Source organism: Mustela nigripes, chromosome 12, assembly GCF_022355385.1.
Source record: "Mustela nigripes isolate SB6536 chromosome 12, MUSNIG.SB6536, whole genome shotgun sequence".
Lineage (NCBI taxonomy): Eukaryota > Metazoa > Chordata > Mammalia > Carnivora > Mustelidae > Mustela > Mustela nigripes.
The window spans coordinates 128,269,931-128,296,502 of NC_081568.1; the positions used below are offsets into that span (position 1 = coordinate 128,269,931).

The window sequence follows — 26,572 nt, forward strand, 5'->3', positions numbered from 1 at the left end:
AAATCTGAAGTAGAAGTAAATGGAGGGGTTGTAATCTGCACCAGGGGCCAGCCTAAGGTAAACCTTCAGACGGGATTTAAGGAAGTTCCAAACTAACATGAATTTTTGTCATCTCTGTGGTTCCTTGTACCCAGGCTGGCCAGCCCTTGGAAGGTACAGATCCGTGCGCTCTAGGGCTCAGAGACTGCACACTCCCACTTAGCCATCTGTATTGATCAGGAAAGGTTGGGACCCAAACACTAGTGTAACCGGGCTCTTCCCGCTTCTCAAATATTGGGGAACTCTGTGGGAGGGAAAGTCAACTGAGTCGAGGAAGAGACACCAAGGATTCAGAATGCCGAGTGTTGCTGTCCACCAGTGTAGACAGTTTTTTGTTGACAGATGGGGCTCTAGGAAATTGTCAACACTGTAGTCACATCTGCGAACACCACAGGGCCTGGCTGGCTGTCCCTTAGCTGGATTTCTATTCACTACCGCATTTCTGCCCTATGGCTTTAGAAATTAATCAGACTGATGTTTAAATGTATCTGAAGTGACCTTCAGTGTCCTTTCAAGTATCACACTGCTGAGCATAGACAATGCCAAGAAAAAAAGTGCTGTGAATACATCATGTTACAAAGCGTGTTTAAGAGTGTGAGTGTGTGTGGGGGGGCAGGGAAAACGGAGAGAACTGGTAATACAAAGTGTTCTTCTCTTAAATTCTGCCTGAGTTTTTAGGTGTGTTTGTGTATGCACAGAAACTGGGGCACCCTGAGAAACTACAGAATTAAAGTTACATTTTATAATAAAAGCAATGACACACAGACAAAAATTGGGGAAGTTGCCCAGTGCCCCTCTCCCAGCTGGTGTTGCATTTGAAACTTAAGAAGGGGATAAATTCATCATTTGTTTTCCTGCAGCTGGAGCTCTTAATCACGTTCTTAGGAATGGAGAGGAACAGACTGGAGGCCTCTGTCCAAATCTGGGATCAACTTGACTACAGTTCTTTCCCTGGGCTACCTGCCTTAAGTTGCTTTCTTCTCTGTTTCTCCGGGGAAGAATGGTGACAATCCTCCTTTCCATTTAATTCTTCCCAAGCTTGTTGGAAAGAGCCATTAGTTTATGTTTTATTCTTTAGGCCTGTGAGGTCTTGGGATGAAATACTCTCAATAAACCACAAAGCCTATTACTATTTTAAGTACCTGCATCTTCCAGGAGAAGGAACACACTGGCTCCCTGCAGGAGAAATAAATGGAGTTAGCTTTCTGGCCGGCACACTGTCTTTAGGAAAAAATAAAAAAAGACACAGATCTTCTTGTTCTGTCTACTGCAGAAAAACGTGTCCAGATCTGGTAAAGCAAAGCACGCTTTTCAGAGGAGTTACAAGTTCCACATTCTGTGCTACACAAATCGGTTTTTTCTTTGTTTATTTCTTGGTCCAAAAGAACAAGCTTTGAACACGAAAAGGAAAGGGGACTAGGGTGTTGATGAAATGCATTTTCTAGGATGGCTGTAGGAAGAGACATGTTCTTTCTCATTTTAGCGTCTTGTTTGATGGCTATGAAGGAAAGAAAGTGATGTTGGCTATCTCCATCTCAAATGTTCTGTGCCGTTTATAGGAACACCTGGTACTTCTGAACCAAGCAGCAGGCAGAAATATTTTGTTCTATTTTCCCATTGTAATAACTCTAAGAGATTTTGTTTTGTTCTGGCCCTTCTCTTTGTGTCTTGTCAAGATTGACAAGCATCCATGTGTTACCAAGTGACATGAAGTTCTTGCTTGAATAATCATGTCTAAAATCCAGGATATTTCAGGGCACCTGGGTGACTCAGTGGGTTAAGCCTCTGCCTTCGGCTCAGGTCATGATCTCAGGGTCCTGGGATCGAGTCCCGCATCGGGCTCTCTGCTCTGCAGGGAGCCTGCTTCCCCCCCACCCCTCTGCCTGCCCTCTGCCTACTTGTGATCTCTGTCTGTCAAATAAATAAATAAAATCTTAAAAAAAAAAAATCCAGCATATTTCAAAACATGTCATTGACTCAGAGAGACCCCTGCTAGATTGGAGTCTTGTGGATTAACTCTGATTGAGAGCATCAGTGGGATAGTACTTGGACCCCAAACTCTCAAGTCATCCCATGTCCCTACTCCAGCTCTGGTGCTGGCATCCTCATCCCCAGGGTGTTATGATATAGGTTGTGTTGCTTGAAAGGTTTCTTTAATGTTGCAGAAAACCCCACTGTTAGGAATTAAACTGAGCCGAAAAGCAGACCACCAGAAGAGGAACTGAAAGGAGGTGGGTGCACGGTCCTGTTGACTTTGCCTCGAGATGGGCTCTCACTAATACCATTGCTGGGCGGAAGATGGCAGAACTCACGGGACACTTGGAATGGAGCTGGGGATGGGTTTTAATAATTAAAAAGTAGTGAAATTGTGTTTTATTCTCAGCATGTACGGAGGTCCTAGGGAGGAGAGTGTGATAGTCTTTGATGGCAACTGTCAAAAGAGTTGTTGCCCCCGGATGTACTGAACGGGAGGCCTTTAGGCCCTTCTCCTCTTCCGCTTACTTCTAAGAGGTGGTTCCAGAAATTATATGTGAGAAAGGCTTAGAAGCTATGTTCTTTTTGGGAAGGAGAGGAAGGAAGAGAACTTGCTTAGAAGTAGAATTTGCAGGCCCCCTTTGTTTGCTCAGATGCTATTTTCCACCCCCTTTTTAAAAGAGTAGTTTAGTTAACCACCCTTCCCTCAAAGCAAAGGAACCCTGGGTGATGCCTTTCACCAATTCCGCGGTCAATGTGATTCTCTGCCTTTTTCTTCCTTCCTCCCTGCCTTCCTTCCTTCTCTTTCTTCCTTCCCCGCCCTTTTCCCCTTCCCTGCCTTCCTTCTCTCCCCTTCCTACTTTCTCTCCCTGTATCTCTTTCTTTTTTTACGCTTGCGTATTCATTTATCATCTGAATAAAAAAAGAAACAGTTTTTGCAAATTTCCTGCCCACAGAGTCTATCTGCAGTCACAACTCCATTTTAGTAGTCACACAGAGGGGCGCCTGGGTGGCCTCATTTGGTAGAACATAGGATTCTTGATCTTAGGATTGTGAGTTCGAGACCTACATTGGGTGTGGAGCTTACTTAAAAAAAAAATATTAAAAGAATAAAAAAGGCACACGTATGTATTTAACCAATGAATGATTGGACATAACATAGCAGAATGTGTCAAACTAAAAACTGATGGAGGATATTGGCCTGATTAATTATTTATAATCATTTTCTAAAGCACTTGTTTTCCAGAAGGACTGTGTAAAAATCATAATGTTTCACAACATTTTTGCCAATGCTTTCTTTTTTCTTGTTTTTCTTTCTTTTCTTTTCTTTTCTTTTTTTTTTTTTTTTAAGATTTTATTTATTTCTTTGGCAGAGAGAGAGAGACAGAGTAGGAACACAAGCAGGGGGAGTTGGAGAGGGAGAAGCAGGCTTCCCGCTGAGGAGGGAGCCTGAGACAAGAGGCAGGGCTCATCCCAGGACACTTAAGGACTGAGCCACCCAGGTGCCCCCTGAAGAATGCTTCTGTTATCAGAATATGGAAGTAGGTTTTGCAAACGATCGCTAAGAAAATGTTTTGCCAACAATTCCTAAGAAAGTAGAACAATCAGTGAACAATCCGTCAGAATCACCTTGAAAATTTTTATGACACCTAGATTTTATACATTCCCACAGTAAGAGAGGTGATTCTAATCATTATCACTGAGATAAGAGATTTAAATACAAATAGGTTTCATTCACTCAAATTCACCCTATAATTTTTTTTTTTAATATAGCACCTCTGATGACTTAAGTATTCTAAATACTTTGTTGCCAAACAAGGTGTGGTTCCTGCAACACTGCTCATAGTCCCACCTCTGGTCCAGCCTGCTTTCCTGTTGGAATGCGCAGCACTGTCTGTTGGGAAGTGGCCTCTAATTCAGGGATTCAGTGTCACTTTGAAGTTGTATTAGTCCCCAATGTTGCATATTCTATACTTTCTCTCTTTCCTCTAATTGGAGTATTCTGTAGCCTACCCTTTCGCCGAGGTCCTAGACATCTCAGTCTGGTGTAGATACAGTCTCGAGTTCAGGAGAGCAGCTTGAGTGTTAAGGCAGAATCCGAAATTGTCATCTTTTCATCACTTCCCCTTCTCCTTTAGGGCACTAGGGTGATTTCCCTGTGCTAGTATCTTCATAATTTGCTTCAGTGACACTTGTTGTCTTGTGTTTTCTCATTTCCACAGTTACCTGTTAGCTACCATGAAACCTTACTGTGTTCTTCACCACAGTAGTTTTTAACTCACCAAGTTTCCTGTTCCGTAAGAAGCTCCTAACCCCATTTTGACTATTTGTAAAGATGATTTGCTTTCACTCTAAGCTTCTTAATCTTAAAATCCCAATCCCCTCTTACTTATGCATAATATAAATGTTTGAATTTTATATTTCCTCTATAAATAGCACTATGTTATGCTTACACATAATGTCTGCTTTTTATAAACTTTGAAAGTACGAATTGTAAACATTAACTTCATTCTGCACAGCACTGAGCACAATGTTGTGATCACTTAAATGCTTTTGATGATGAAGGTGAAGATGGTAATGACACGTAATGCTGTTCTGGTTTGAAAATAGCACAAAGGTAGTCCAGCACACCCCTTTTTTTTTCTTTCTTTCTTTCTTTCTTTCTTTTTTTTTGGAATATGAGTTGTTCCTCATTCGGTAAAGCTGTCACTCTTCATTAGCAAAAAAGGGTTACAGTAAGTTATAATTAGTGTTTAGTGCCCTGTCAAATAATTAAGTATAATAAAAAGCTTTCAATGAGTTTAATGTTAACATGGTATAATTAAAGCCACGTCTTGAAATGCATTAGGTGTCTATTATGTCAGATATTTGATGCTTTTCCCTTCTGCAGATGAGATTTTCAAATTGTGCTTAGAGTAATGTCATCATCAAAGACAAAAACTCACATGACTCAGATGCCAAATGGGCTTTGTGGTGCTCAGCAAGGGCAATATTCAGAAAACCAAATCGCTTGAATTTGGCGATAGGGAAATGGGAGTCCCAAAGATACTGTGTGACTTGCCCAAGGTTACACACTGTTAAGTCTTCCTTGAGAGTGAGCACTGGCCTTCAGTGTTGTACTGAAGTGATTGTCATTATGGTCATTATTTCTCTCTGAAGTATGCAAGGTTTCTTGGAAAATGCTTATTTTGTCTTTGTCTTGATGGGGTGAAAAACTACACAAAGTAAAAACATGGTTTTGTACATAGTTCTTGGATTTAAGTGGTTTTAGGATGCCATAATGCCCATTTTAAGGCTCAAATACAAAGACAAGGTTTGAATCTCACTATTTTCTCATCAGAGTAACTGGAATGTGCCTAGATACTGGGCCATTTTCTAATCCTGCATTCTTGGAGCTTGTCTCAGGCCTTCTCTTGTACATATCATATTATCTTCTCTATCCACAGATTTGGAAAAATCAACAGAGTGTAAGTAGCCCCTAAAATAAAGGCGTCATTCAAGGAACAAAGAAGTAGAAGGAGGGCTCCAATTAAAATGATGAAAATCTTTAATTTTTATTTAGGTATACTTGTACGGACACGTGTATATACAAATACAGATTGTATGGGTTGGTTTGTGTGTGGGTTCTTTTTTTTTTTTTTTTTTTTTACATTTTTTTTTCTTAACGTTTATATAATGTCAGCATTTCAAAACAGCACTCGATGAGTAAGTGCAAAGGAACTGCAAAGCAGGGCAGTACAAGCACAAGACCACACGGAGCTGGACTTCACACCCAGACGCACACAACAATGAGTGGCTGCAATGGGGGTGTCAAGAGTAAGCATGGAAAGTGAATTTTGACTCATGGGTAACCTCCAACATGCCAGCATCTATTACTCTGTACAGACAATGGGAGCAAGCCCACTGTAGGGAGATTTATCTCACATCCGAGCAGCTCTTGGGCAAATGCATGGGAAAAACTCAGTGTTGCCAAACCAGAGACAGACCTGCCCATTCACGGTTCTGAGGGAAAATAAAACATGGGAGGAAGGCAAAAAGACAAAAAAAAAAAAAAAAAAAACAAAAAAAAACCAGGAAAAAAAAAAAAGGGGGGGGAGGAGGCGGTAGGCAAACGGGGGGCTTGGTGGAGGTGGTTTTCAAAAGAAAAATGACTGACCAGAGCTCTGAAAGCAATGAATGGAGGGGAGTTTAAATGGTTTAATTAATTTGGGGGTAAACTCCTAAAAATGGCTGCTGCCGTTGCTAAGGCACCAGAGGAAAACAAAGTCCCTGAAAATCCACAGGTACTGTGCAACTCTTCCTTTCACAATGGCAGAGGGGAACTGCCCACACTTAACCTTCCTAAATGGCCAGGCTTGAAGCCTTTCCCATGCTTGGGCCACGTGTGATACTGGCATCTCTTCCTGAGGAAAAATGAAACGGTCTATGAAAACCACCACAGACAGAAAACCAAAACAAAGTACAGAACTCTGTTACCAAATTCCCTAACCCTTTTTAAACCAACATGCCAGGGGAGGAAAAAAAAAAAACAAAAAACACCACAGGGTCCCCAACATCAGACCTTGAAAACACTGAGGATAAAATATGGATCAAAAATTCATGTTGTTCCTGGTCCCAAGATGGTGGAGTCCTAACGACTGGGAGGGCGATGACCGCACATGAGTCCTGTGTGGAGCACTGCCTCAGCCACTTGTGACTCTTCTCAGCTACATATACAGTGGATGTTTCAAAGCCTCAATGCATGTTTTGTATCCTGAAAGACTATTGTTCTCACTTACAAAAGACATAAGAATCAAATTAATACTTTATTATCAAACACTATATACAACAGAGGTCGCTAATAATACAGAATTTAAAGAACGCAGTTTTGTGGTTTTTTTTTTTTTTTTTAATGTTTTACTTTTCTTTCCTCTGCCACCCAAGAAAGTACAGTACAAAACAATAGTCTAAACTAACACGAACTGTTACCTGGTCTATTAAAGGATACACGGTATCCACTAAACAGACAGATCCTTATTTCCCTGCTTCATGTTGCAAAGCCCTTGGCAACCAGGGGCAAAGGTTGCTGGGGTTTGACTTACTGGGGCTGAGAGGCAGCTCAGGCCACCCTTCAGACTTTTGAGTTGTTGTTTTTAAATTAAAAGCTGCTACAAAATTGCATCGACATCCTCCGAAGCCCCTAGAGGGTTGTAACACCACCATAACAAGGCCACCAGCAATTTCTGGACAAGATGAAAACTGTCTGATACCCATCATTTTCTTGGAAACTCCGTGGCACGCGTTACCTACAATTACATCACTTAAAGGTAGAGAAGCACACTGTCTACTGGTGTGGATAGTCTTGCTTTTTTTTTTTTTTTTTTTTAAACTTAATTTGTAATGGCATAATGAAGTAAAGGGGTCTAATTTCACTGTGAAAAATGAAAGACAGTGGCAGAGAGGGCCATGAGTAATTATTTTATCATTTGTTAGAGACAAATGCTAGCAAAACCACAGAAGTCACCATTTCTAAAATGAAATTAGCACTGCTAATGTAGTTATGACTAACTGGAATCATTACAGGATCATTTGATTTCCTTGTGGTTATAGAACATGCAGTATTATTTTGGTTCTGACTATTGATCCATTTTAGCAGGTATCTTCCCCCCACCCCCACTCAAATCCCACCGGACCAACAAACCTGTAACTATTAATAAAACGAAGTATTACTGGATATTACTGAGAGTACTGAGCATATAAAGAGTTAAAGGAAAAAAGAATCCAATGCTGTGAACTTTTGTTTCAGTGAAATGGTGGCTGCCTTCTGTGACAAGACTCTGCCACTCCAGAGAAGTTCCTGATGTCTGAGGGAGCAGCACTGATTGTGTCTGGGAGGCTGGCAACCCCACTCCCATGGTTCCAAGTGTGAAGAGACCCGGCAGTAACATCCATTCCAAATGGATCAGGTAAGCCCAGATTACATTTCAACATGTGTACAACTCTCCAGGGTGCAAGTCCCTTTACAGCTGCCTTTCATTCACACATTTTTCTAATTCAGAACTAGTCACAATTCGTAGCAAATTCCCACTCATGAAGTCTGGCCAGAATACGACCCCTCTCTTTTTTCATATAGACATTAAAACAAAACAAAACAAAACAAAAAAACCCCAACAAATATGTCTATTTTTAAAAAGACTAATTTTGCCGGAATGCTTCCAATTTTTTCATATATTACATAATCATTGGATTTATTTTTCGTTCTGTTCTGAAAGGCATGGCTTCTGTTGACATGTCGTGCACTAGTAAAAAGGCTAGATTTCTTTTCCGTTGGTCTGACTTTTCCCTGTCTAGGCTTTTGGAGTTCACAGTTTGTGACAGCCTCACCAGTAGTAACCCCCAAGGCTTGCTCTTCCTGTAATCAACTGGAAATGGCCCTTGTTGGCCATGCTAAGACTCCTCAAACAGGGTCATCTTACGTTTTCTCCTTCTGCCCCACCCCCCACAATGAAACAAGATAGCCCCCTATATTTCTAAATGTATCAAGGGATACCACTTTTTTTCTCACAAGTTTAAATAGGACAAGCATATATACTCACTCTCAGCATAAAGTATATCTAAATAATGTATTTTCTATTCTAGTGGATTTTTTTAAAAAAATATTTTGTTAAAGTCTTTGGGACTCCATCTTGTTTATCTCCCACAGATAAACACATGTTCCCCCTATGCTTCAGGCTGTGTCAGAAAGGGAAAGAATATAAAAGCAACACTTGAATTTTTTATTCCAAACTTTGGAATTTTTATTCCAAATTTCCCTTTAGCCCTCCCAAGTAGTGCTGACTGACTCTCCTGGTGACAGGGGTGTGTGTCGAGCCCCTGTAGTTGTGGAGTGTGGAGCAAAACATGGGTACTAGGGTGGGAGTCGGGGAAAGGCCACAGCACATTGGCGCTCCAGCAAAGCCAAATCACATCTCCTCTGGCCGCTGACCTCCTTTCCTTGGTACATATTGTCCCCCAGAGGAGTATCCAAAGCTATTCCATTATACACTCATCAACCCTGGCTTGTCAGCCTTGGGGAAGGTCACTTTATTCATAAAAATGCCTCTTTGAGTTTCTTTAAAAAAAAAACCAAAAAACTGTAGCACCATGGTGATCTGTATTCCAAGGGGAAAAAAAACAAAACAAAACAAAAAAAACCTGGTGTGCATTGCCCAGTCACCAAAAAAATTAGAGGCACTCACACGTACACACCCCCACCAAACCTAGTTTTCTCTCTTTTCACCCTTGCTCTGTGCTAGCTAGCATTCCCCGCACCCGACCTGTTTTCTAGGGGGAAAGAAAAGGCTTCTTTCGTGGAGCACAAGTTTTGCTGTCAAGAGTGCTTTAAGACAGTCATTGTAAAAAATAACCCTAAAAACCAAAACCAAAACAAAACAAAAAACCAGTGTCTCAACCTTTCAGAAGCCTGTTCATTTATATACTCCTAGAGGAAAGGGTATAATATTATATCTGTTCTTAATACCTCCCCTCTGGACTTGACATGGCGACACGATGCCCTGCACGATCATCTTACAGTCCCGAACGAGAAGGCATAAATATTGGATGGGAGAGTAAAACCCTCCCGGGCATTGCCATCACTAGCCGCATCTGCCGCTATTCTTCCTTGTCCGTATACCGCTGTCACAGTACGCTAACGGAGGTGGGCTCTTAGAGGAGAATGCACAGGCGCTGACGACCACTGGTGTCACTATGACAATTTGGCATTTTCATCTGGAGTCCATTTAATTTGGAAGGGATGAGAGAAGTCAAGGGCAAAGGCTGGGGGTTGGGGGCAGGGCAGGGGAGCAGCAACTACTTTAGCCCCTCCTGGCCCGGAGTTGTTGCTTAGAATTCAGGCTGAAAGAAAGAAAACAAAAATCTGACATCTGCCAAAAAAACCAATAACAAGTCCCTTCTTAGGATGAGCAGTTAGGTGGATCTCTGGTGTTCCAAGACCCTAATGCTTTTCTGTGACAGGTGACGGGAGGAGACTGTGCTATAACGTCAAAAGCATCGCCAGGAGGAACAGTAGGATTGCCAAAAGGCGGCTGGGTATCCTTGGTGTTTGTGCTGCGTTCTCACCGCGGGATGGCTCGGCTGACTCATGTACGGTGTCATCTGTTCAAATAGAAAGCACACATTCCAATGAGATTTCACATCCCTAATAACTCTCTTGCAGCAGCCTGCTGTTAACAGACCTCGCCACCCTCTGCAAAGTAGGGTAATGAACCTTGTGCCACCATTGACTTTCATGTCTGCATAATCACTCATTATTTACAGCAAACAAAGGAGAAGCAGAGAAAATTGGACTTTTTCGGCAATATTATTACATTCTTTAAAAACTGAGAGGAAAAAATTGTACACATACCGTAGCCTTTGGTATGTGAACTACTTTGGTTTGCTAGCAAACACACCTTGCACGAAGCTGAGATAGCTGAATGTCTCTTGTCAACCCAGGATGCCATGGAGAAGCAAGTGACGTGGGGTGGGGGTGGGGGGTTTAGTTACATTGGCATGTTAGTGGTTGATCAGTGGTTCCTCTTTTCTCCTATTTCATAGGATTAGTATTGAATGCTATGTGGTTGGTTACCTACAAGAATTCTCAAGGAAGAAAAATTAAATGCCAAAACGGCATTACTTATTATTTATTTATTTGCCAGAACCGCATTTTCAATTAACTATATGTAATGCCCGCTAGACCTACTAGTTTGCCTACAATTGGGAATCAATGATGGTGCTATGTCCATTACAAACCCTGTATCTCCAGGATTAAATTACTTGAACTTGACTCTTGTTACTTTTCTCAGGCTGAAGCTTGGCACATAAATTATCGGCATGGATGCAAATTTTCCTCTAAATAAAATGGATTACGTGAGGTAAGCTTCTTTTATTTAGCTATAAAGTGTTCTACCAGGCTGCCTCTGACTCTGGATAGCCTTCCTGATCTGCATGATTAACAGGCTTAACTTGGAAACAGGAACTCCGCAGCAATTAGTACCCCAAGATAGATGAGAGGCTTGCCTACCAGCCAGGCTTTGCTCGAGCGTTGCCTGTCTTCTTCCTTCCTCCTGGCTTAACTTGTCCTTTCCGACTACATGTTCTCTGAACTACGTATTCTTGGGGCCCGGGAGTGGGGCTTGGTGGTAGATCAGGAGACCTTCCTGTAGAAGCTTGGAGACTGTCATCTTGTATTCACTAAACGTCCCATCAGAGAGTGGAGACAAGTGGGACTCGTGATGTTCCTCAGTTTTGTAGACCTCAAAGGATAATCCCTAAGTCTCCCTGCATGACCCACTGAGAACCCCTTCACGGACCGTTGGGTTCAAACTCATTTATATCTTCACACCAAACGTCACAATAAGGACGCTTTCTTTTTCACCACGTATTGTCACACTCCCTATTCTTTGTCTGCAATTGACCACTTTTCAGGCACAGGGGCTGGCCCCTACTTCCAATATGCGCAGGTAGGCTGTTTCTGTTCTTGACCTCCGTTCCCAACCCGAGCTGAGCGATCTACTGCTCTATGTTAAGGCTCCTGCCCTGGAGGGCTCTTATCACTTGAGCCCATCCTCACGTAGAAGCTGCTGCCTTCCTGTGTCAGATTTGCTCTCCTCCCCTGGACCTGAGCTAACCTGCGTAGGGTGGCAGTTGTCTTAAAAAACTAGAGAAGGTTAGGAAGCAAGAATGCAAAGTTAAACTGATGTAGAGGAGAAACTATAAAGCACCCCCCCCCCCACCATGGTGCCAACTACTTGTGGACGCTTTCCTCTGTTCTTCTTCAGCCTGGCAAATGTATTACATCTGTAGTTAACAGGAATTAGACATAAATGCCCTGAATAGCCCTGAAATTAAAATCCTAATCACCTTAAGAGCATCGATACGTTGTCAATCAGGATATTAGAGCACTTCGGGTTTAATTTGTAAAAACCATAAACCCTGAGGCTTACAGATTTCATTTTGAAATACCATTTATATTTATACACCTGAAATTACACCAGCTCTTGGGTTCTTCTCCGTCTTATTTTTACTGCCAAATTACCCAACCCTCTTCCTTGTAAAGTCTAGACGTGTACTGATAAAAGGTACTCTAGTCATCAATAGGTACTCAGGTGAACTGGAGGGAGAGCTGCCCTCTCTGTCCTTCCAGGATGCTCAGCAAAGGCCAACCATTGCTCCTGGCAGCACAAGACAGGGTCAGTGACCTTGGGGGACACTGAAAGGAGGAAAGCTCTTGTTTTTCATACAAGTGAAGCAGGAGGTCACATGTCCTTTTCAGTCTTGTAATCATGGATGATTTGGGGGAAGTAACCCTTTTCTAAGCAACCAACCCGCAAATATCATTTTACCCTCAACGGGGGAGATCTGTCCTACTAGGACCACACAGTTCTTCTCTGCTCTCTGTAAATGGTGGTCCTGGCTCAGGATTCTACCAAGCATCCTGTGATTCTAATAGGGCCTCAATGTTGGAAGATTCTACAGCCTCTGAGAAGCAAAATGAGAAACTGGCTGTCACTGGGTAAATCTGAGCAATTTCAGAATTCTAAGGAAGAATTCATAAGCAAATTCTGTTCCAGTGGAAAGGACATCTAACCACCAGAGACTTCCTTAGACTCCTGATGGTAAATGTGGCTTGAAGGAAGAAGATGTTCCTCCTCAGAAACCAAATCGAGTCTTGCCTCCTGCCTCCAGGATTCCACAGGCTGAGGGTTTCTATGGTTAACTGAGAGAACACTAGCGATATTTTGGAACATGTTATGTGGCATATGTCCGCCCTAAGATCATCCTGTATCCCTGATGATAGGAAACTGGCAGGCAGAGTGTGCAAGCAAACAAAAAAGACAAATACATTCCAAAGACAGGTGAGTTAGTACACATTGCCGAGAACATGCAGTGGAATCCTGTCAGGCTTTCCGGATTCATAAAGTCTAGCTCTGTACTCCACCGTCCACCATAGTGGTGTAAAGCCGCATGTCGGACTGGATTTTGTGAGGAATAAGACAAAGTACTCAAATTTATTATTGCATTCCTAGCTCAACCCTGTCTTACTTTTTAAGTGAAGATGCTCCCAAGAAAGCCCTTAAATACACTCTTGACTGACGGGAGGAGGCTGTACGCCTCCAGATGTGCACCGGCATTTCCACGCCCCAGCACGCACACACCACATTCTGTCGGACTGCCGCAAACTTCTGTCAGTTCTGTGTGCATCAATTTGGGAGCCATCAAGGACTTCAAATGCTCAGGGAAAAAGAGCCCATTTCCCCCAAAGACCGTGACCTATGCTCGCATTTATGAATGTATCTTAGTATCTTGCATTTTATCATTAATTGAATTCAAAGGTAAATTTTCCTAATGTCAGAAGAGTCCTAAGTGGTATCTCTTGATGACCAAGAAAAACATGCATTTTGTTGTTTCTAAACAGCCTCTTGTTTGCTTGATAGGCAATGGAATGTACCTGGAGAAAAGATTATTGGAAAGATATGCCCACATTCTACCACAACTTGCATTAAAAAATGGTAATTCAGGATAACATACATTTATAAAATGCCTAACTCTGTCTGGCATTCTACACATGACTTATTAACCTTTCCAATAGAGTGAGGTTTGCTTTATGAAGATCTGCGTGTCTACTATTGGTAAGAGAATCCTCCTTTTCTATTCACGTTGGAATGGGGGTTGAAAATTTTGAATATTAAACCTGGATCAGTCTCTACTACTGAAGAGGCCTGGGCAAGTCTCAGTTATCAAGGGGAGAGTGCAGACTCTGTGGTCCTTAGAAGAGAGCCCATCTAACTCAAAGATCCTAGCATGGGTCAAGTCCTCAAGTTTGGGAGGAGTCTGGTACCTTGAAGAGCCCCAGGAATGCTTCCAGATTTTCAGGACTCCATTCAAGTATCTCCAGGTCAGCACTCATTCCTTGCAACTTTCTAAAGCAGCTAACTGATCCCTAGGGAGCCAAGAGGGCCTCTCAGAGCTTTATCGTACACACTTACCATTTGTGCTGGGGTAAGATGCCTGCCTTAGAAAAACAAGAATGCTTGGTGGGAAAAAACCCAACTCTTCCTGTCAGTTACAGTGCGAAAGCTATTGTATGTCCTGAGGCACCACATTTACTCAGGGTAAGTTTCCCTAAGGCTCACTGACTGTGTCCTAGTAACAATACTCAAAAGATAAAGTGGACTTCACAACCCTTTAATTTCTAGGGCCACAAAAAAGAGAAGTGCTGCTACAAATAGATTTTTAAAAAGTCTCTGTTCGCATAAGGTGGGGGGAGGGGGTCACATCTTTCTGTGAAGAAGAAATCATTTTAATTCAATGCATTAAGCTTTGAGATGGTAGCGGGAATTGGATAAGGGAACCAGTAAGATCTCAAGCAGGTAGGGCAAGAGAGGAAACCAGAGGAAGGTAGGTAGACAGAGGCATCAAGGTCCACAGTCCTCAGTGCACAGTGGATAGAGAACTCCTATTCCTCAAAATCCGTCTTGTTGAATTTATATCCAAATGGATAGCATAGCGGACCACTTCACCCACAGTACACTACAGTGTAAATGTTTCGACAAGTGCTTGTGTGGGTTTTATGTTTCTTCAATGACAGGAAATTCTGGGTGTGTGGGACGTAGCAGTAGGAAAAAAAAAATTCTCCTCAATACTTTTTTTTTTTTTTTTTGCCTCAGCAGTCAAAGATCACATTCGGCTGGACAGACTACTGATCCATTTGTGGGAGTAACAAGTGTGTGAACCTGTGGTGTCAGGCGACACGACTGTACTTCTCCAGACCAACTGCTATTGATATCAATAGCACAAGTAATATCTGAACTGTAATAAAGGTCTTTAGATCAGTTCAGTGATGCATGTAAACTGCCAGAGAAAATTAAAGGTGTTGAATTAGCTGCCGTTTGGGGCAACAGTCTTACTTTTATCCACAGATTTGGACATAATATAAAAAGTGTTTAAGCATATACAGTAGGATATCTTTTCCTGTCTTCTATGAAAACAGATCCGTTAATATTCACAGTGATCCACCAGCATGCTCAGAGGATATGGTAAAAAGTAGTGAGATTTAGCATTCTGATGGGGCTTCTATATTAGGATACTGCATTCTATCAAACCCATGTCCAAAAAAGAAAGATCATATTTTATCTAACATGCATTAGACAAAGATACTGGAGGAATGAGGGAGAATATAAGTAAGATTAGCGTCGCTAGCAATGAGCAAAAGCAGAGCAACTCTAACATGCAAACATGCGGAGAAGAAGAAAGGAAAAAAAGTACGGAAGCACCAGAGAGAGATGCATTTGTTAAAAGAGAGTCTCTAAGCATACTAACCTGCTGGTTCTAATGAATTTTCTACTTTGTCGTTAACATCGAAAACACGATCATGAACACCTATAGTTTTCATACAGCTATCTATAACAAAAATAGAGATAACAGCCAAATATGTTAGTGAAGACACCCTTAAACTCCCACTTCTTTCTTTCTTTTTTCTTTCTCTCTATTGTCTCCTTTAATTTATGTGGAGATTGTTTTACAATCAATGGCATGTATCTAAATGCCAATATTGTTCCCATTTGCTGTGCACGTACAACAGTCTAAGAAACAACAAGTTAGCAACTGCTGTGTACTTCAAAATAAAAGCATCATGAAGAATGATGAGAAAAAATATGATGAAAACGAAAACACGGATGCTGATATACAAAACAGGTACCACACAGGATTTAACAGTAAAAAAAGTTGTACCGCGGTGAACCAGACCACACGATCAAGCATGCGCAGTGAAGCCACCCTCTGAAGCTCATTCTAGTCAACTTACTTGTTGGTCTCACAAAGACTTTGAGCTTTAGACAGGACCTTCTGCCATTATCTGGGATTGCAGAGGCTGTGGAGGAGACAAAAAGAGAGAGAAAGGAGAGAGCAACAGCAGATTATTCTTCATTTTCAAATGCAAATGTTCTACAAGACATTCTTTGCTGAACAACAGCAGCATACTCTTAATTTTTCCCAGAGGTTAAAACAAAAGCACCCTTCAGATTGACAGACACTGCTAGAACGGGCTCCTTTCCTATCCCCGGCTTTTCTTTTCAATGCAGTAAAACCTCACGCAAGAATGTTGGTATAATCTACAGAAAAATACTTGGGATTTTTATTTCAAAGGCTCTTCCATTCAACTTGATCTGTTATCAATTTTCTCGAAAATAAGAAGATAATGCTTGAGCCCTCCGGCTGTCAGGGAGCTCGCTACTCCCCGTCTCCTACAGGAAAAGGGGCCCAAGGTGAAAGTGCTGGCAAAAACCGGTAACAAATAGTTACAAGGCCAACTTAAACATGACCTATTTTTGCTGGGGAAAGCAAAGCTTTGTCTGTCCTGAAAGCCTGTCAGTGCTTTGCAGGTAATTCAATTAGAGGTTTTACTCAGAACTTGGCTCTGCGTTCTATATGACTAAACCGAGCCCAGCAACTTCCATCATGCTATTATAAGTACAATATGCTATTGAGAAAGCACTATGGTGCAATGGTACATTTATTTTTAAAAATTTGCCACAGAGAAGGATGGAAGTAATAAAGTAGGCTTACCAAAACATGACAACATGTTTCAAGTTATAATTCATTTGAGGAAGAAACTTTTCTTCTCTTCAAGATAATAAGACTGTAAACTGTCTCTGTGCTGGAAAGATTATCTCCCCTCAGTACACACAGCCTAACGTCAAAGGGATTTCGAAGGGCGGTATGACCCTTAATGATCTCATCCGTTTACTCACACTTTCTAGAAATGGCAAAAATGATAAAGGAGTGCTGCAGACTTTCGTCCTCATGTTTGCTTCAAGTGGTTTCTTCAGAAAATGCAGATGACAACAATGAAAACTCACATGGCTTACAGGGAGTTTGATGAGTCCCTCAGTGACCAAGACAGGACCCCTGTTTGGTGCACTTTCTCTCTCCTTTATTTTTATCTTTTATTAGTCCTCATGGGAGCCCAGACAATAAAAATGCTTATTTCTTAGGTGAGGGGATTGGAGATGCAAACTTCAAACTAATTTTACATGAATCTCCTCCGGAAACTCCACGATCCCAGTGCTGGGAAACTTACACATTCACAACCTAAAAGATATCAAGCTGTAAAGGATCCCAAGTCTCACTGCAACACCTGTTGCAACCCCTTAATTCTAAGACTAAAGTATACAGAAAAGAGGTTTTTGTCCCTCCCCTCCTCCTCTCCCCTCTGAAAAGCAGTTAAGAAGTGCTAACAGCTGGCTTTGCTGTAGGCTTTCATTAAATCAAAGTCGGGAAAACTCCCTCTACTGACATTTACAGTAACTAGTGTGTTATTTAGGGCACAATATTTGCACTCTGTGGTTTGATCCAGGAAATGGTGTCCTTCCTGTGGACCCCGACTGCAAATGTGCATGTCAGAAACACAGTACACATAGGTGACTCCAATTCATTAGGAAAACCATGGCTCTTGAGATAGTTTATGTCTCATTATTCACAAGAGGTGGTGTGAAAAAGTGACACATGGATATTTACATTGCCATTCTGTGGATTTCTGAGCTGAGATGAGCTCCCTAGGAGCTTGAGCCTCGTGCATGAACTTGATTCGCCACATGCAAGAACGGATTGTACCAAAGATACTGCAAGATTACAGGAGGCTCACGGCAGCATCAAGAATTTAATTGTTTTAGTGGGGGAACTTCTTGGGAGTTTGCCCAGGTCTTTCAGATTTATATGCAGCAGAAATCCTGTAAATCCAGGTCACAAAAATCATTGTAGGGCACACTGGAATAAAACAGCGACAAATGGTAAGCTCTCTTTAGGAAAAACTGCATAGAGTTCTCTCACCAGCTCTAAGAGATGGACAGTTAGCCTCAGCTACAGGCTGCTTACATACTTCTGTAAATTAAGCTAATAAAATACATGCATATATTTTATTTTACTTAAATAAACTATCTTCCCTGTCTAACTTCTCCATGACTTCTCCTTGCCTATCACCAGAAAAGCTGTAACAATAACGTGACACTTTATACTGTGTGACTATTATACTCTAAATCTTAAAAAAACTGATGAACAAAAAATGAAAACATTCACTGTGCGTACACAGTGCAGATGACATTAAATCAGTTAACTCCACAACCTCTGGGCGAAATCAATTCTTAAGTGGGCAGCCTAGGCCAGGTCAGTATGACTTGGGTTCCTCATTTACTACCCTGAGAAACAGAAGTCAAACCAAAAAGCATAAAAACTTTTCATGCAAGATTTTAGAAAGTTAGAGTCTGGCTTTGTTCCATGTATGTTCCAGGTTTCTTAACCCCAGACCTCCTGCATGACAAATGTGGGATGCCTTTATACTATGAACAGAATGCTGAGGATTACTAGTTAGTAATATTTGTAGATATAAAGTAATCTTAAAAGGGCTTTACCAGTCACAAGTAAACAAAAGAGCAGTGGACTGAGCATTAAGAACACCAAATGACAAAGGAATTGAAAAATATAGCAGTCACACAAGTGAAGTTACAAAGAAAATCCTCTCAGGATCAATTATGAGCAAAAAAAAAAAGAAAAAAAAAAGAAAAAAAGAAAGAAAGAATGAGTCACTGATGGACACGAGGGAGTAGAAACTAAAAATGTGCCTGGCTTGTCTCAGGAGTGTAGGTAATATTGATCCCTATAGTTCTAGAACCACACCAGTTTATAAGACCAACATATCTTAGTTAAAACAAGTTTTATAATTTCTTATGCTATTTTCCTTAGAAAATTAATTACTAACCACTTCATCCATCCATTCAAAAGCTTTAAAATTCCTACTATGTGCCAGCTTCCCGGATAGGCACCAGGAATGCAAAAGTGTGTCATACGCACAGTCAGACGCACACGAGGGATCGCGGTGATAACTGAGGTCTATGTGAACTCCCAACAGGGCTTTGGACATGGACTTAGCTGGGTCCGGGAGGGGGAGGATGTCCCAGACATGTCTATCAGAGGGAATTTTATCGAGGCTTTACAGAGCCTGCAGAAGCAACTGGGACAAAAGAATTAGAACATTTCCTCTCTCGGTTCCCACACTGGAGCGTGAGCAACCAAAATGACGCGTGAACCTGCAACAGGTGAAGAAAACCTAGACTTGAACTCTTCCCATAAATATGCATGGATTTTCTAAGAGAAATTGTCAAATTAAAATGTGAAATGCAACTCCTGTCTTAGCCATTTGTCTCATAATCCAAATCCATTTCCCTTTATTCAGTTTACTGCTGAAAATGTACATTAGGAGTCCGGAAGCTGGGAGCAGGGGCACGGGACCATTAACACAAGTACAACCTCCCATTCCATGGTCTTAATAGCAACTTCATAAATCAAACCACAGGGTCCCTTCCCCCTAATGATCCACAAAGTACCAATCAAAACCTTACAACACATAATGAAATACAAGCTGAGGGCTCTCTGGTCTCTGTATTTAGAGTATCATGCTAATAAGGCCATGGGGGCTGCTTATCCTCACTCTGTTCCATGACCTCAGACAGGCGCCCCAACTCCAGCCATTCCTGAAAACCTCTTTCCTTGGTCTCCTGGGGCCCAGGTAAGCTCAGCTCAGCACTTACCAGCCAGTCTGATACATAAAGGGGACCACATTCCATACCCCCCAAATCAGTATTTCCATCAGCTACATTTAGGGTTGTGAATATCCACAATATTCACATCACAGTTCACTACAGGGTTATCAGTAGGATGTGGCAAGCAAATAAAGGCACCATGTTTTTGATAGGTAGCTTCTGACCTGCCTCCCATTACCCTCACTTGAGTGTGGGCTGGACCTAGTTTTTTGCTTCTAATGAGTAGCATACGGCCAATGTGACAGAAGGTCATTTCTGTGATTAGGCTGCAAAAGACCGGGACTTCTTTCTTTCTTTTTAAAAAGATTTTATTTATTTATTTGTCACAAGTAGGCAGAGAGGCAGGCAGAGAGAGAGGAAGGGAAGCAGGCTCCCTGCTGAGCAGAGAGCCCGATGTGGGGCTCGATCCCAGGACCCTGTGACCATGACCTGAGCCGTAGGCAGAGGCTTTAACCACTGAGCCACCCAGGCGCCCTGGGACTGCTTTCTAGCTAGCGCTTGCTCTCTTGCCTTCTCTTTTGCTCATGGAGCAAGATGCTGTAGCGTGAAACTCTCAGTGCTGGGGGCTCATGGCAAGGGTTGGAGGGAGACTTCCAGCCAACCGTAAGCAAGAGACTGGACTGGCTAACAACCTGGTGAGTAAACCAGAAACTGAATGTTTATCCTTTAAGAGATTGTCACTGTTGTGGGAGACTCAGACCCAGAAGACCCAGCGAAACTGCTCTTGGATCCCTGACCCACAGGAACTGTGAATGTTAAATGTCTTAGCCCCACATTCGGGGGTAATTTGTAATCCAACAGCTAAATAACACAATGCTGTACAAAAACACCTCTGTGCCACCAAAGGCTTCCCATGGCCAACGTGAGGCAGACCTAAGAACTAAGGCACTGGGGCATGCTCTCGGAAGGACTGCCAGGCCCTGGTTCCCACGGGGCAGCTCCTTCCTTGGTCCGCCACCATGTCTACACAACTGGATTGCTTGCCAGTTTATTTTTCAAGCTACTGTTCTAAGTCCACTTAAAACAGGGCTTGAAGAGAAGTAATTATAAACTGCTGTTGAAGAAATACTACAAGATGTATCTATTTGTTTTCACTCCAGCACTTGAAAATGGTTTTTCATTTTCCTTCCCATGCCACTTAGTTTGTTTTGGCTAATGCGGCCAACCTGGGCCGCTCTGTGCAATTATCACGATGTTTCACTTTAACTCCAAATTGCTGAGTGAACTTAAATGAGCTTTGATAGAAAATGTAAACTTAAATCGTAAGACAGAATGCCCTTCCTCTAACAGGTGACAGAGAATGTTAAGGGGAGCTTTAAAACACGTGAAAGAAAAGGATTTTAATGATAAGTTAAAGCTTCTCTCCATATCAAAAAGCTTGTATCAGTTATCTTATACCCAGGCTGTTACATTAAGTATGAATATTTTGAGGTTTTAAGCAACTCAAAAGTAACAAACGCCCTTCTTCATGAAGAACCAGAAGTTTAGCAGGTGGGGTGATACCGTTGTATTTTTTCCTCCATATTTTTAAGCCCAATGCCGTACCCGCCAGTCAACCAACTTCAACATCTCCGCCTAACCTTATTCATCCCTATATCTTCATTCCAAAAGCCAAAATCCTTCTCCTTTACTGTGTTCCTTGCCAGTCTGGGTACTCCGAGAAGTTTTATTTTTAAGAATAGTCATCCACTTTCTTCTTCCTTTTAAAGAAATGAGTGTGTGTGGGAGCATTAAAAATGCAGTTTGCCATTATGTTTGCCACAGGCAATATTTCTCAATTTGTGCAAGTCAAAGGAAAAGATAGGCTATTAGTTGTTAGCAGAGCCTAGTCTCTTCTCTGTAGGTTTTCATGTAGTTTAACCCACAACACAGATACATGCAAATTAGACAGGCGACAGCAGATTTAAGTATTAATAATCCTTTCACAATAAATGCTCAAGAAGTAAAGCCCGTTTAAAGAAATGGTACTACTGAAAATGTCTTCTAGAACACCATGAACCAAAATCCATTTTGTATATGTGGGTGGAGGGTGGGGACAGAAGAAGTGGTAGGTATAGGATAGAGATTAACCAAAGCCATATGGACTGCTTAGAAAATGGTTACCAGACCTACAGGAAAAAGTCTTAAATTTTAGGCCTCTTGTTAGGAAAGAATACCCCAGCAACAGTTGGCAACTGGCTATCTGCCCTTTCTTAAGCAGCAGCACAACACCTAATTTTCATATTAAGAACAAAAACACGAGTTAGGATGGAATATATTTCGCCACCCTACCTTTTGAGATTTAAAACTCACATGTTTGAATAACCTGCTCTTGGCCCCAGGTTTCTTTCTTCTTCTTCTTCTTCTTTTTTTTTTTTAAATTTAAGAATTTATTGATTTGACAGAGAGTGAGAGGAGAGAGAGCTCAAGCAGGGGGAGCAGCAGAGGGAGAGGGGGAAGCAGGCTCCCTGTTCAGCAGGGAACCCGATGTGGGACAATCCCAGGACCCTGAGATCATGACCTGAGCCAAAGGCAGAGGCTTAAGGCACTGAGCCACCCAGGTGTCCCTTGACCCCAGGTTTCTTAAACTTCTGTCCTAAGATCAACCACAGGAGTGGCTATATATGCCCACACATTTCATCTTTCCCAGCCAGCCGTGTCTCAAGACTTAAATCACTGGCAGGTTAAGGTCAAAGTCCCAGATGTAACATTCGGAAAGGAGGCTACCCAGTAAAGGTAGGAGCCTTGAGGAAACTTAAGATATCATGTAAATATTAGATTCTTTTATTGGGCTCCGGGGATTTGCTATTAAAAAAAAAAAAATAGGGAAGGAAGAGGGGTGTTTCCCACCATATAATAAGCTCATGTACTCCATGAGCTAAAACTTGGGTTTCAACACCAGGGAACTGTAACAGGGACAAATAATTAGAGTAAAGTTCAGGGAGAGGGAAGTAAAATTAGTTCCAGCTGTGCAACCTCAGACAAAAGAGAAAAATAGGAGGTACCACCCATCACACCCATTGCTCCCCCTCTTCAGGCTCTGTACCCCTCAGGCAAAATTCTCACTGCCAATGCTAACTTAAGTATTATTTAAATTCCAGGAGCTAAGCCTCAGTAGATCAATTATTTTTTCTGAGCAACCTCAAATAAATGGCTGAGGACAAGTTTCTTTCCACTGATATGTAGGAAAACAAATAGGACATTATCCTGCTTTTGTACACATTTATTTCAAGTGTGGGCACATTCTTACTTGCTTTTTAAAGCTCAGGGACAATAAACTTGCTCATACTGCTTTATTCAAGAAGGTATGGCTTGTCCCTTATACTTTGGTATCTATTAAGGCATGACCAAAAAATAACCTGGGTTTCAGAGAATGCTTTGAAAAACATCCTCTGTATAAGAACATTTTAAAAGTCTTTTTGCGAAAAAAATATGTCAACCTAAATTTATCTCCTGCCATTATGTGACTGGAACAATCCAGTCCACACAGGCACAGAAAGCAAGATAATATTTAGATAGCATTTTAAATGTTAACTGTATTTCCTTGGGTTTAGGGCTTTGTTAAGTTCCTTATTGGATATCTTACATTAAAAAAAAAATAATAAACCAGTGAACAGTTAGGAAAAGTAAGCTTCCTGTTATAAACTGTGTTAGAATTATTTTCTGAGACCCCGGCTTGCCTGAGGCCACACTATTGAAATGACTGTGCCCGGTCATTGAGGTCAAATTGTTCTTTCTCTCTTGTTTGTGATAATTTTGCCTGTTGTAACGGATAAGTGTAATGTAGTATAATAAGTATGATGCAGATACGCAGAATGGTTCACTTACAAAAACTCTTCTTCAGCTAGAAGCCATATAATAAAGGTAATAAAAAACCCAAAAACTCAGACAAAAGGTAGGATTCCTAGAATCCTAGAGAAGAGCTATTTATACTAGTCCTTCGCTACAGACTCCTTGTGCCACCTCTGTGGTCTGTTATTGGGGTGTCTGTTAACTCGTAAGCAGTGAAGGCCACAGATCCCGTTACTCATTCATACAGTATTAACAGCAACAGTGCTGTTATCCTATAGCACTAAAAGAGCAAGACAGTCAATTATTTTTTTTTTAAAGATTTTATTTATTTATTTGTCAGACCAAGATCACTAGTAGGCAGAGAGACAGGCAGAGAGAGAGAGAGGGGGAAGCAGGCTCCCCGCCGAGTAGAGAGCCCAATGTGGGGCTCCATCCCAGGACCCTGGGATCATGACCTGAGCCGAAAGCAGAGGCTTTAACCTGCTGAGCCACCCAGGCGCCCCAAGACAGTCAATTACTATTAAACCATCGAGTTAATACAATTCACAGGGGCTCCTGGATACAAGCAATTATTTCTTCGAAGCTTTCATAACCACTATCATCCTTATCTTCCCTGGTGAGGGGCCTTGGAAGGGACAGGGTTTAGTGGTTTGAGTACACGCCCAACGATGATCTGAATCTTCTCACTGGTTCACCTACTCTGACGTCTGTGGTACCTTTCAGTCAGCTGCTAAACCTACCTGAGCCTCTCTTTCCTTGCAGAAAAAAAATTAAGTCTGATGGTGGATTGTTGCATTGTACCTGGAAACTCAGGTGACAGATCCCTTCAGATCTGGAGTTATCACTTCACGTGTCTACACACTGACAGCATGAGCTCTGTCCTTCCTCCGCTCTGTGTGGCGGTCTCCCTTAGCGAGCTAACCCCAGTTCTGAGCACACATTTACAGGGAGAGGAGGGATGGGGTTATGGATGGCGGTGGTCAAGTTCTTCATCGTAAGAAAAGCCAGGGGGACAAGGGTGACCTTTTCTTCGTAGCCTAAATGAGAAAAACTGGATTCGACCACAGCTTTGCGGCGGACGTCGGGGGTGAAGGGGTTTGTGTGAGGATGTGTGCATGTTGGCGGGGGGGGGGGGGGGTGAGAGTTCAGGGAATTAGAAGGGGCACTGGATGACCTGTTCCTTTTGAAAATCATGCTAAGATTCTGTGAGTTCTCTTCTCAGTCCACGTGGAGAGTGTGACCGTGCTACTACAGGGGAGGGATGGCATCCAAAGCGGAGAATATTGAAGGCCTGTCTTCAATATTCTTTTGCAGCATATTTGGGTAAATATCTATTTATGCATAGCAATGATTTTTCTTAGCCAGTAGGCCCTGTCTCCCAAAGTCCGCTATTTCTGGACCTAAGATTAAGTATCTGTGCAGGGTGTGTCTGTTTGGGTAGCAGGCCCCATGGAACCCTAAAGGCGTGTCGAAATTCATGTTCCCGCTTTAGAAAGCTAAGTTCGGGGCGCCTGCCTTAGCTCAGGTCATGATTCCTGCGTCCTGGGATCAAGCCCCTCATGTAGGGCTCCGTGCTTGGTCGGGGGGGGGGGGGAGGCTGCTTCTTCCTCTCCCTCTGCCTCTCCTCCCCCCGCTAGTGCTCTCTCATGTGCGTTCTAATAAATACAATCTTAAAAAAGAAGCTAAATTCTACCAAAGAGGAAGTCTTTTTAGGTACCAGGACTGGACATTTCATTTCCCACCAGAAATGCTTTCCTCGATGAAGGTTTTAATGTTGACAGAGTGAATAAAATCAAAGTTAATGGATAGGGAGGATCCGAATTCTGGTTTGCTCTCCTCTCTCAGTGACAGGACCGGTTCCAGGAAAATTACTGGCTGTGCGCTGCGGGGCAGAACCCTGCAGACCTAGCGCAGCTGGTCCTTCACTGTCCGCCCCAACTTTTATTTCCTTCTTTAACTCTCCCCCTCTTCCCTGCTTTAATCCACATCAATAGCTAGTCCCAACAACATTCCCTCCCAGAGCCTCCCTGTCTCCATTTTCTCCTGCCAGCTTTCCTCTGCCTTTCAAAACCCCAGCTGTCTTGGGCCACTTGAGCTCTTTTCCTGTTCTTCCAACACAAAAACCCCCTTTGGGGGTTCTGACATGGATCTGTTTCTATCAGGTAATAAAGAGCACGTCCCCCATCCTGTTTGGTCTTAAACGTTGCATCTCTTGTCAGTGGAATTGAGGGTCCCCTGCAGACGGGAGCACTGCTGGGTTCTCAGTGCCCTGGAGTCCACTGCTTTGTTCAGAACATGTGTTCCATAAAGATTTGGAGAATGAGTCTGGAGGCAACAAAAACCTGTGGAGCCCATGACCAAACGTGAATGAAAACTCAGGATTAGAATAAACAACAAAATGGAGAAGAGGGGTCAAGGGAAAGCAAAGATCCCCTTTCTTGGAAGGTCCCTCCCTCCTCTCTGCTGGCTGTTTCCTATGGAACCATCTCGGAAACTGACCAAAGAGCCAGAACCTGGGGAGACACACAAAATTCAGATAGGTATTATTGCTATATCTGCAAGTGTGTGGTCCAAGAGATAAGATGCCAGTGAAAGGAATGTGGGCATCTTTAGAGCCAAAGAACTGCAGAATCTCATCAAATGATCCGTCTGGGTAGGAGCTGCAGGCCTCACCAGGAAACAGGAAAGTAAGGGCAGAGCGATGCGAAAATCCAGTGACCTCAGCCTCCTTTAAGGTTAGAGAAGTGACAGACACGTCGTAATCAGAGGTGAAGACTGAAGTCACCCTGGCTGAAATCCTCTAGTCATTAAGAAGGCTTGGCAAGTTACGGTACCTCAAACACCAAATGAGAACATAATCCCAAAATTGTGTTAAGGGATATGGCTGTACTTTAGGCACAGCTGAGTTTAAAAACGAAGTATCTGCATTTTTTAGGGGCATCAAAATCATACATCTAGTATTTTTTTGTCTGTGAAAAAAGCACCTGAGAATGTGGAGCCTTAATGCTCTCAAACTGTATGACAGCTTTGGCCATTCGGAGCAACTGGTGAGACGCGGAATTCTAATTTAAAATATGTAATGGAACAACTGTTTTAGAGTTTTTGACTAAATGAGATCATACGTTTACATACAATTTTAAAACATCTACCAGAATTAAGACATAGGTTTCATTTTA

General features: G+C 42.3%; 1 protein-coding gene across 3 annotated transcripts in view; it reads right to left on the bottom strand.

Annotated features, from left to right (window-relative positions):
- Nucleotides 1-6,799: 6,799 nt before the first annotated feature.
- Nucleotides 6,800-26,572, bottom strand: part of EFNA5 (ephrin A5) — a 273,798-nt gene continuing 254,025 nt past the window's right edge. For 2 of the 3 annotated variants that reach the window (XM_059418330.1, XM_059418331.1), the window contains exons 3-5: nucleotides 15,836-15,901; nucleotides 15,352-15,432; nucleotides 6,800-10,146 (exon numbers count right to left, since the gene is read on the bottom strand). In XM_059418330.1, coding sequence (XP_059274313.1) covers nucleotides 10,025-10,146; nucleotides 15,352-15,432; nucleotides 15,836-15,901 — 269 coding nt within the window. In that variant the 3' untranslated portion in view covers nucleotides 6,800-10,024. The remainder of the gene's footprint in view (nucleotides 10,147-15,351; nucleotides 15,433-15,835; nucleotides 15,902-26,572) is intronic. The other variant, XM_059418332.1, reaches the window with a different exon arrangement.